General features: G+C 41.4%; 1 protein-coding gene across 1 annotated transcript in view; it reads left to right on the top strand.

The window, feature by feature from the left end:
* CUBN (cubilin) overlaps positions 1–12205 on the top strand; it is a 221950-nt gene that overhangs the window by 107177 nt on the left and 102568 nt on the right. Inside the window, exon 29 of the mRNA XM_061585684.1 lies at positions 7520–7701. Coding sequence (XP_061441668.1) covers positions 7520–7701 — 182 coding nt within the window. The remainder of the gene's footprint in view (positions 1–7519; positions 7702–12205) is intronic.

Genomic DNA, 12205 nt, shown 5'->3' with positions numbered 1-12205 from the left:
ACTCTATCCCACTCTGTGTCTGTGTTGGAACTGCTTTTTAAGATGTCTATAAAGTTTTTTTAAAAAAATGTTTTTAAGATGGCTAATTTTTAAGATGCTTTTAATATGTTTTGTTTTTAAGAAGTTTTAGAATGTTTGTGATGTTTTGCCCCTTGATTGCCACCCTAAGCTCCTTCTGGGAGGAAGAACACGATAGAAATTAAATAAATAAATAAATAAATAAATGCTGGGGTTTGCTAATGAAGTTGCAATGTCAGATTTTGAGAAGAGTATTGCTGGTTTATTTTTTACTTGCAGGTGGGCGTTGGGAAATGTTTGGGCATTGAACTGTTTCCAAGGTTCACTTGACAATGGACACCTGACTTATAAACTAGACAGCCTTCTCTACTTGGTGACTGCCAATGATCAAGGATGCTGCGATTTATAGCCCAATGGCATTGGATGGCACCAGGTTGGGGAAGGCTGTTGTAGTGCAAGTGATGCAGGAAAGCAGAATGTGGGGCAAATACAGAAGAAGTTGAGAGATGGTGGAGGAGGAGCCTAGAAAGAAGGAACATTGAGAGGCTCGGTGGATAGTCACATGTCCATTTTTAAAAATGCATTGTTGCTGATGTGAATGCACATTTATTTTTCCGCTAACTTTGGTTTGTCGAAAGACTTTCATCTATGTCTAGATCAGAATGCAAATCAGAAAGCCTTGAAAAATCTTTGAAATGTGGGTTGAACCAGGATGCCATGATCACAGTCATGGTCTTCCATTGATCTTTGCAATACTGTCAGCCAGTTGTAAGAAACAGAGTCTGGGAGAGAAGCTTAACAATGTCCAGTGAAGAACTGGAGCATAACACAAAAAGATGACACGGGAGGAAAGTGGAAGCACAGTGCCTGGCCAATCAAGATAGAGATGGCCATGATCCAATCCGGAACATCCTGTGGAATTCAGTAGCTCTCTGCTCATGCTCCCTATCATACATTTGGTCAACAGTTGGAGGGGGAAGGATCACACTGGCTGGCCTTGCCCTAACATTCATGTATTTTGGCCAAAGACGAGGGTGGGCCCTGTGCATGTATGACCTCTATAAACATGTGGGATCCCTGGCATGGTTCACATTCACACTGCAGGTTCTGCCCATGTACATGCATAGAGCCCCTTTTCACTTTGCCCCAATGTACAAAAGTCAGGTTGAGGCTGGCAATTGCATACAGGGTGAAGCTAGAATCAAAGGGCACAATCCCACTTCTGTTCCCACAGTGATGAGATGTGAGGAGGGAAGCACGTATGGAGAGATAGTTTTACCTGCCACGAAAATCCGAATGGCACTGTTCATTGGCTAATCAGAGCAGTTCTAAAGTTGAAATTCTAATCACATTTCTTTACGTATGTAAAAATCAATGAAAGTTACTTCCAAGTAAATGTATTCAGGATCATGCTGCCAACTCTACAGATGTGCAGAGCTTAGCATGAACTCTGCTACCCCTGACATAGTGCAAATGTTGTTTAGCAGTTATGCTTTGTGCAAAAAATAAATGACCAAAAGAAAATGAGCTCTCTGAGCAAGACAGTTGTCTCAGCACCCAGGAGACTGAGTGAGCTTCTTACTCTGACTCCACCCCTTTTCTCTTAAAGGGCCAGTCCTCTGGACTGAAGATGAGTACTTTTCCTGTGCTCCATGCTCCCTGCCTGGTGTGCTTTCTGCACTCTTGGACTGATGAGGTATTGTGGGAGACACTCCATTCCTCAGGCCTAGGAAAAGGTGTCTCTGAAGTTTCTGGTGCTAGCTCAGGGTTGGGAACCTTGGGCCTTCTGATGTTGCTGAACTACAACTCCCTTCATCTCTGGCCATTAGCCATGCTTGCCAGGGCTGAAGGGAGTTGTAGTTTACCAACATCTGGAGGGCCAAAGTTTTCCCACATCTGCTCTAGTTCTACAAGCCCTGATGCTGTGGAGTCAGGTTTATATGCTCCTGTCTGTGGTCACCAGCATCAGGCTCAGAGCCAGGAACCCAGACCAGTTCCTTATTCAATTGTACTGCAGTTTCCAACTCAGTGTCCATGTCACTAACGGAACCCTGGGTCTTGACAGATTTTACCAAACAAATTGAGGTTTAAGATGAGCTGTAAAATATTTTTCCACTAAGTTTTTCTGGTCAAGGCCATTTAGAAGGGGTTGGCAATAAGGGCATGGCCATATTAAAGTACTGTGATTTGGATCCTTTTTCGTTCTAAAGTAGTAAACCTAGTCAGTGACAATGTAACCTCAGGACCAGGAGTACTTTTTGGGGTTGTGCAGCCCCCCCCCACTGACTTCAGTAGAAGGATCTGCTCCTATTGACCTGTTATCTGACGTGCAAATTTAGTCAGCACATTTATTTATTGCATTTATTTCCTGCCTTTCCACCCAGTAGCTCAAGGCAGCATATGTGGTCCTTCCTTCATTTTATCCTTAAAACAAACCTGTGATGTAGATTAGACTAAAAGTTGGTTAATGGCCCAAAGTCACCCTGTGAGCTTTTTGGCTGAGTAGAGATTTAAACCAAGATCTCCCCAGTCCTAGCTGAACACTAAAACCACTTCAGCACTTCTTCACATACAGTTCATTCACTCATTCACTCCTCCTGTACTCCACACCCTAAAGCAAGCCAATAGTTTCACTGATTGCCTAGTTGGAAGGTGGGGCAATGGAGCAGTCATCATGACCAATGGCACCAAAGAAGTCTTAGTGACTCTGCCATAAACTTTGACCTCGTTCAGACATAACAAGAACCATGGGTTTCCACTGTACAATGTAGTGAGTATACAAAAAAAGTGTGATGAGCTTTGTGATCACATGCTCCCCTTAACTCTCCTCTCTCTTTTTGCAGCCACAAAGAGGAAATTTGAAGCTCTTCCCTGTGATATGTTGAAACAATAGCTTGTTTAAATTCCAATTCAGGAGAACATGTGATTTCAGATCCTGGTTTGTTCACAAACTAGAGTTTAAACAAACCATAGTTACCAGAGTTCAGATGTAATGGAGAATTATGACTTGTTTAAAGTAAGAAGTGGATGCTTCCAATCCCCTCCTTACAGCTGTAAAAGAGACGGAGACAAAACATGAGTACCCAAGGCTTGATGGAGCTCATTCATATAGTGGGAAACCATAGTTTCCTGTTACATCTGAACCAGACCTTAAACTTTAAATGTGATGTTTATTCAGTTGATGAGGATTCTTTAGATGAGGGAGAGAGAATCTATGGCTCTCCAGATGTTACTAAACTACAGCTCCCATCATGCCTGACCACTAGCCATGCTGAATTAGACTGATGAGAGTTGGAGTCCAACAACATCTGGAGGACTACAGGAAACTCATCACTGCCAGAGGCAGTAGGAGTGCTAAACTTTGCAGGTGAATCCAAATAGTTTTGTGGGGGGGGTTGTATTTTGATTTTTGAAACGTTACATTTGAATTGTTACCGCTATGTTGAATTCTGAAGGTGATAGAGTAAGTTATATGCGTGTTTTTTCCAAATAAGGGAAAAAATGACACTGACGCAGGATGCAGTGAGAAGGAAAGGAGAATGGCTCAACTGAACATTTAGTCCTCAGGCCTATTAAAGTTGTACAAAGCCTGCTTCACAGTGGTAATAGTGCTTATATGACTTTGATAGGAATAGGTGAATCTTTCCATTTTGGTTTCTCTCAGTTTCTCATTTTACCAATCTTAAGTTCAGGTTTTCACATTTCTATACCAGTTTGCATTTTTAAAAGAAAAGGTTTCATGAAAATTCATGTTTGAATTTTTAATATACGCATCTTTGTATGCAATTTGCCTAATATATACACATTTTTGCAAAGCAATTTGCCCTAATGTAACACATATTTATATGTTATTTTCATTAATATATTCATTTTTATGCACAGATTACCCTGGTATATGCATTTTTGTACCCATTATTTGGCTGGAGAACTGCATTGCAAAATTCAGAGAAGTGCAAATTGCTAAGAATGGCTGTGTTTCAGTTAGCATATTGTTTCAGAAAGTGCAAATTAAGTAGGTTCAACTTTAAATACGAACTGAATTGAATTGCTCCCCCATCCCTAGATTTCACAAAAAATGTGTTACTCTTTTTTATATATAGCCGAGTTCTGAACAGTAATAACTAAACATTTTGCAAATTTTTGAGGAACAGATGTGCAGTGCATGAAAATAACGTCAGCTCAAAAGTAGAACTCATTTGAGATTCCAGGGCCTCAGAGGGACTAACAGCTGGTCCTCCACAACCCCACTTGCTAAGAGCTAAGTAGAAGCCACATCCTCCCAAAAACACCTATTAGTGGCTTCCCTGGTCCTTGTCTTTCCTGCTTTGATTCGTGACTGCTTTATGAATCAGGATGGGCCATATGTTGTTTGGTGGAGCATGGTTCTCTATCTATCCTTACTCATTTCTGCATTGATAAGAGAATGGTAGTAAAAGATTGAATTAACTGTTTTAGACCCTGGTCTCCCTAGAGATCACATGTGCAACAAATACAGTGAAATAAAGGAAATGATTCACCCCCCTCCCTCTTTATGGGAAAAGCAGCTGCAAAGAAGTCTGGCATTCATTTCTGCATTTGTAGTGACTCATGGTAAATGTAAAATAGGAAACTATGTGACAATGCGGCCAGAGATGGGGGAAGGCTTTTATAAGTTTTTAGTTTATCAAGACTAAATGAATTGCTTCCATTTTTATCCCAGATGATGATGATGATGACTTATTATATGTCACTTAGCACTTTTTTTGTCTCAAAGTGACTTACAATTTTTAAAGCACCTAATATAACATTTGAAATACTCCAGAGATTAAAAGAAACACCAGAAAGATTATTAACTAAAAATGCTCGTCCAAAAATAACATAAAAGACACATCCTACCCAACTAAAAAATGAACACCAATTAGGAGCAAAATGCCTGGGTGAATAAAAACATCTTCACCTGGTGCCTAAAGATTGATAGTGATGACGCCAGGAGGACCTCTGGGTTGAAAGCATTCTACAGTCAGGGAGCCATCACTGAAAAGGCCCAATCTCATGTTGCTACTCTCTGGACCTCCGTCAGATAGGGCACACAAAAAAGGCCTCAGATGATGAACGCAAGGTCTGGGTAGGTTCACACAGGGAGATGGGATCCCTAAGATATCGTGGCCTGAGATGCAAGGCTCCATGTGAACTGAATGATTTTATCTGTCCATCTGCTAGCAGCCTAAATTTCATTATTGAGGAAAGCAGAAATTCTAGCTAAGATGGATAGGCAACTTGGGTAAAAAAATTAGAAGAAACAGAAACTGAGTTTAGATAGAAATGAGTCTACATCCCAAAATGGTTGAGATAGTAGAGAAGCCCATCAGACAGTACAGCTGCTTTAATTCGAGGGGGGAATTTGCATACTGATGTCTATCATTATCCAAGTTGTTAAGAGCAGATCCTGAAGCTCCTTGCCCTACCAGCATAAGCACTGCGGTTGGTGATGACATGGGAGAGAGCCTTCTCAGTGATGGCACTTAGGTTGAGGAACTCTCCCTTCCCCCCAGAAAAATTCATGTGTTCCCCACACTATTGGCTTCTGGGGTACCATTAAAATGGTTTTCTTTCACTGGATCCTGGATCTTGTAGTAATTAATATGTATATCTTGATTGGTCTTCTGCTGTATTGTGCTAGTTCTTCCCCTCTTACTGTTTTTTTTTAACAAATTGTAAAGGTTTTCAAATACATGAAATAAGGGGGCATGATGTCCAACATTCAAACAGGGCAGTTTCAATACAATTAGAAAATAAATATAAAGACAATAATAACAGTGTCTGAAGGCATGTGGGTGGAAAAGCAGTCTAAAATTTTTTAAATAAAATAAACTGCCGAGTTCACAGCCCGGGCTGAGACTGTAGCGTTCCTGGAAGGGCTCCGTAAGGATGGGGGTCCAAACCTCCATCAGAGGTTCTTCTATCCTTCTGACTAAACTATCTGAGTTGGGAGTAGGGGAAACTGTTTTGCAGTGGTTCCACTCCTACTTGGATGCTTGGCTCCAAAAGTGGTATTTGGTAGATGCTGCTTGGCCCCATGGAGCCTCCATTGTGGGTGTTCTGCAGGATTTGATTATATCCCCTCTTCTGTTTAATGCCTACATGAAATGCTGCGTAGGGTCTTCCAGAGTTTTGGAGTCATCAGTATGCTGGTGACACATAATTCTATTCCTTTACAGCTTAAGCAGGTGCAGTAGTGGATGTGCTGGAGTGGCACCTGGCCTTAGTAATGGATTGGGTAAGAGCCAACAAATGGAAGTTCTATCCAGATATGACGCTCAGTCTAGATAGTAGGTGGTTACTCTGTCCTGATGAGTGGCATCCATTCTGTTCTGAATGGGGTTACAGTCCCTTTGAAGGAGCAGGAGTGCAATTTACAGGGACTCTTGGAGGTACTCTTTAAACACTGTCATTGGAGGCACAAGTGGCCTCAGTGGCATGGGGTACCTTCTGCCAGCTTTGGCTGGTAGCCCTTCTGTACTCTTACCTGGACAGGGATAGCCTGGTTTAAGTTGTCTATTCTCTAGCAACCTCCAGGTCAGGCTACTGCAACACAATGTATATGGGGCTGCTTTTCAAGATGACTGGGAAATTAGGAGTCATGGCCAATCTCCATTTCCCTGCATATAGAATTCTAGCAGCTGTTAATAAATAAGAGGCATTTCTATATGTTCCTTCTTTATTGAACCCTCTAAATAGTTAAGTGACAATATCACTGGATGTAATTGAATGTCATAACCCAAAATTCTTTTTAAGCATTCTTTTATCATCTTCCAATTTTCTTTGTCAGCCTGCATTTCCACCACATATGGAAGAATAACCCCTTTCCCCCCTGACATTTCCAACATGTAGGTTGGCAAGTTTTATTTATTTTTACATGAGTTTTATACCACCTGGTCATAATTTTATAACCATTTTCTCTAATCCCTGAGTTTAAGGAAAAATTATGTTCTGATGTCCATAAATTTTCCCAAACCTCTATAGATATATTTTCAGCAATATTCTGGGCCCATTTAACCATGCATTCTTTCACCTGTTCTTGTTCTGCATTGTATTCAAGCAGTAAATGCCAATCTGTGTATACTTGACTTCATTATCAATTCCTCAAATTCTGTCACTTATCTTATTTGACCATTCTTTCTAACATATTCCTGTACCATGGGCACAAATCTGGAAGTACTCAAACCATAAACGGTTTCCTCCCTATGCTAGTCTCCTAATCACAAAGGATGTGATCATTCACCCCCAGTTTACCAAATATTATCAGATTGTTACTATTCCATATTGACTCTGATTGTAAATCACTTTGGGACTTTTTGTAGTGGGAAGGAATATTTTTAATATTTTATTTTATTTATTATTATTTTATTATTGATATTTATCAGTTGCTTTTCCCCCCAAAATGAAATTCAAAATGACTTATAAATTTAATAAACTTAACACTGTGGCCTACTTACCTGTTGCCTACTTTTTTCCTCCCCAGGATGTGGTGGAGCGCTCTCTGGGACCTCTGGATCTTTCCATAGCCCAGGGTATCCAAACAAGTACCCTCACAACAGGGAATGTCACTGGTATATTCACACAACCCCAGGAAGCAGCATTCAACTCACCATTGTGGAATTTGACATTGAATATCATTCGAGTTGTGACTATGATGTTTTGGAGGTAGGTGGCTTTTGTGTGTAGAGGTGGGGATACTCTAAACCAGTAACCAACTTGGTAGCCTCCAGATGTTTTGGATGCCAAATGCCTACAGTCCCAGTCACCATGTCCAATGGCCATGGATGAATGGGGTTATAGGAGCATCTATAGGGCACCGTGTTGGAGAAGGCTGCTCTGAACTATCTGAACTGGGCCCATTTCCTGAGGAATGGTCAAAATGCAAATTGTTTTAAATAACCAGAAAAGAATGTAGTTCAGGCCTGTAGCTGGGAGGGCACAAATGGGGGTGTTGCCCCCCCAGCTGTGCTTTGTGCCCCCTAGGGCATTTTGGGAAATTAATATTTTTTTAAATTGTTTCATGGCAGATAATGACAATCTCCATTTAAAGAATTAAAGCTTGTTTTAAGAACAGGAGCAATTTAAGAATAGGACCCTCTGAAAAATTCAATGAACAAGGTAGGATGAGTGCACAACAAAAGCCTCATTTGGAAGAGCCCCAAAGTCTGCTCACTCAAGACTTTCCCTGACTGAGGCTGGATTTATCATGATTACAATCATCCTATAATTACTTACAGTAAGTGATCCTGAAAGAAACAGCCTGCATAGTAACATGACCCTTGAAGAGGTAAATATTAGAACTTTGTATTATGGGCTAGAGTTAGACTCCACCCCTTGGACTTTCCTTTGCTCTGCTTTTCATTTTCATTATTCATTTGTGGTTTTCTATCCAGCCAGCAAAAAGAAGCATGTTTGTTTGAAATAAAGAGATAACTTACAGTGATCTGAAAAAATGCCTACCCTTTACTCTTTTAAAGCACTCACTATACTCACAATCATAGTGGCTATTTTCTTTTCTTTTTTTCTTGATTACTTGATGGCAAAGGATGAAAACAGCCCTAGAGGAATAGAAATATTGCTGGCTGCGGGACACCTAAGCTGTAACTCAGGCCTAATTTCTGATTTTTCCTCAGTGTGTCGTCTTTTCAGGATTTCTGGACAGAAAAATCAACCCAGCAACCTGTAAAAAAAAAAAATCTAATTGCTTTCCACAGTTAGTTTCCAATTGCTGAGTTTGTCCTTTATATAGCAGCCAGTTCAAAAGTTTTCCCTTGATTGTCCAACAGGAAGGAAAATCTAAAGGTCAGGAACAAGACTAGAAGGAGGGACTGTCAAGGAAGAGTTAACAAGCACACCCTATAGTATTTATTTTCTCTCTACCCTTCCCTAAATTTGTAGTATGGACAAGTTTTGTTTTTCAGGCAGAATCTAAAACAGATACCTAGTGCAGCATCAAAGCCAAGCTCAGGAGCTCACTGTCTTTACCAACGAAGTTCAGTTCATGAAGAATCAGAACACAAGGACAGACCACAGGTGAAAGGGGACTGTAGCCATAGCCATAGTCAAGCTTTTGAGTCTGGTATTCCTGGGGATCTCTCAGAAAGGGGTGAGACAATTCCACAGATGAAACTTCATTCATGTAAGCCATCACACTCTGGATGGAGAAGGAGTGACAGGGATGGTCACAGCCTTTCCCTCCCTCTGGTCTGGCCCTCACATGCTCTCCACCAGTGGGGGAGGAGGGATTGGCTGGTGCTATGCGCCTCCCCCCCAATGCCCCACCTAGAAATGTGGCTGCCCCACCTAACAACGAAGGCTGGCTACAGGGCTGTTGTAGTTGTATATATGTATTATTTATACTTTGCTTTTCAGCCAAGATTGGCTCCCAGAGCAGGCTAATTCAAGGGTGGGCAATCTTTTTAAGCCTGAAGCCCACATTCACTCATGGAAAAAGCTCCAGGGGCCATATACTGGTGGTGGGCGGGGCAGATGCAAGAGTGGGCAGAGCAAATGGATGTGATTCTTATCTTTGTACAACAGATTACATTTACAGCTGTGCCAAAAGTCAGAGGTTTCTACAATCTCTCTCTCTCTCTCTCTCTCTTACACACCACATCTCCCTTTCCAGGCAAGCAAGGGTCATTATCATAGTTGCAAGGCACATTCCAGCCAGCCAAAAAGCACCCAAGGAGGGTGTGCCTATGGCTGGGGAGAGTTCCAGGGGCTAAATAGAGAGGTATGGAGAGTTGCATATGTGCCCCCCCCGGACCTGTGGTTCCCCACCCTGCTCTAGCTTCACATTGACTTACAGCTAGTGCAAGAAACAATCATGAGTGTGTTGTTGTTTTTCTCAAACTGTAGAATTAGCTATGCCAGTTGTGGTTCCAATCTCAATCTGGAGTTTTTACAATGTACAAAAACTCTCTGAGACACTAGAGAGAAACTTTTTCATTTTGCTAGATTATCACTGTAGGAGTTCTGGGGACATTGGAAGCTTGCTTGCCCCCCCTTTACCTATAAACAAACTAGGCCAATAGAAAGGAAGCTCTCCACCATCTTTCCTAGCAACAATGTTCTATGCCTTCTCAGAAAGAAGAAGCAAGGACTAATGACTTGAATGTAGGATTTGAGACAATGTTTTTCTCGACAATGGAAATGAGGCCTTAAAAACAAAAAAGGTGTTAAGACTTAACTAGAGTCTGAGGAGTTACCTTAACAGTGTTGGGGTAGGGTGGGCTTTGTAGTCAAAGAGACCATGCAAACCAAGGCTTGCATGCTGAATGGAGAGCTGTGGGTAGGGTAGTTAACACAGAGTTAGCTATGCAAAGCATTTGAGGGAGTTAGGATAGTGTACATTGCCTTACCTCCCATTCAATGGAATTGATACAGATGAAAAAAGTGTGGGGCAAGCACAAAACCTGATAAGATGATGAGTGTCCCTATTGCACACCTGTAAGGCTGAACGTGAAGCGCAAGCACACCTGAGAAGCTGTTTTTCTTGACTTTGTGTGATTCACCTAAGAGTTTTCAAAATTAGGGGCAAAAAGACCAACTCTTGCATTAATAGTCTATATGATCTTCTTGCTATCCCCGGATTAGAAGCCACATGTTCCTAAAATTATTCATGAAAACTGATCAGTCTGAAAGACATCCCTATCTAAAAGGAAACAGAAGGTCCCAATTAATTGTTATCAGAGGATTTATTGTAAGAACCTCTCTTCTTCCTTCTCTCCCTGTGCTGCCTTTCTCTCCCTCTCTCTTTGCTGTGGTCCTACAGATGTGTTTTGTCCTGGCACATCACGATCATGGCACAATGAAACGACTGCTTTTGGAAACTTTTAACAGAATGATGGAAAAAACACAAACTGTTTTACAGTTGGCTCTAATGGTTTCAAGAACTCTTGTTTTTGAAAAACATTTCAACTCTTTTTGAGGGACTGGTTTGGAAGTTTAAATTTAATTAAGTTCACATTCATACTTATTGCATAGCAAGAGCTGATCCTATTTGGAACAACAAAGGAGACTTTGGAGGCCTCCAAGAGTTTGGCCTCACCACTCCTTCCTGCTCTCTAGCTCTGTGAGCCTTAATTGTTTCCACCTCTTCTGCCTCCCGCTTTCAAGGTCCATACGGATGCTTGCGGCCCTTGCCTCCCTCCTTCTGTCTTCTCTCCTTTCCTGTCCCCACAGTGCCCAACTGCACAGCTGCCTACCACAGTGCCATCTTATGTCCAGGCCCGAGACCATCATTACACTACAGTCAGGCAAGGGGCAGAACTGACAGTCATACTTCTCAATTGCTCCAGCGTGCATCCAGAAGTGGCTACAGCTCTATGCTGGCATCTGGTATTTGGTTGCTCAGCATTGCTGCAGAAAAAAAGTACCAGTGCTAGTTTTAAAATGGAAGAACTTCCAAGCTGAATTTACTGAAGAAATATTATTATTATTATTATTATTATTATTATTTTGTAACTGTTATTAATATTATTATTGGAACTTTTGCTTCCTCCCCCCTGGCATATCACCATAATATAACATAAGGGGTAATAATCATAATAATCTCCCAAGGTGAATTTTACTGAGGAATTTTATTATTGTTATTATTGTTATTATTATTATTAACTACAACAACAACAACCACAACAACAATAATAATAATTCAGTAAAATTTACCTTGGGGGACGCTGACAATGATTATGATTACCCCTGATGTTTTGCTAGGGTGATATGCTGGGGCCAGGGAGTAAAAGCTTGCTATTTTAGGCAAGCAAAATAAACAGCAATGGTAATTCAGGAGATGACAAAATCTAGCCTAATGTAGACTAAAGGAGGAATGCCAGTAGAGAAGATTGAGGTGACCTGTTTAATGAGCTTGGAGATGAAAGAGCAGAGAGAGGAAGGATACAATGATTGTAGTGTAGAAGGAGTCGCTGGGGGTTCCTTTGAGGACAGGAGACTTCAGGATACTCAACGGAGAAAGGGTTAGAGATAATACTGGGGATGCACAACGGAAGGGGACGGATACATGGAGCGCTACTGTGTCCAGTTCTGGGTGCCTCATCTTTAGAAGGGCACTGACGAACAGGGGCAAGTTCAGAGGAGGGTGACCAGGATAGTGAAAACTCTGGGGAACAAGTCCTAAGACGAATGGTTGAAAGAGATGGTGGGTATG

This window comes from Rhineura floridana, chromosome 10, assembly GCF_030035675.1.
Source record: "Rhineura floridana isolate rRhiFlo1 chromosome 10, rRhiFlo1.hap2, whole genome shotgun sequence".
Classification (NCBI taxonomy): Eukaryota; Metazoa; Chordata; class Lepidosauria; order Squamata; family Rhineuridae; genus Rhineura; species Rhineura floridana.
Note: the sequence above shows the minus strand (reverse complement) of the source record. Positions and strands in the feature narration are given on the sequence as shown.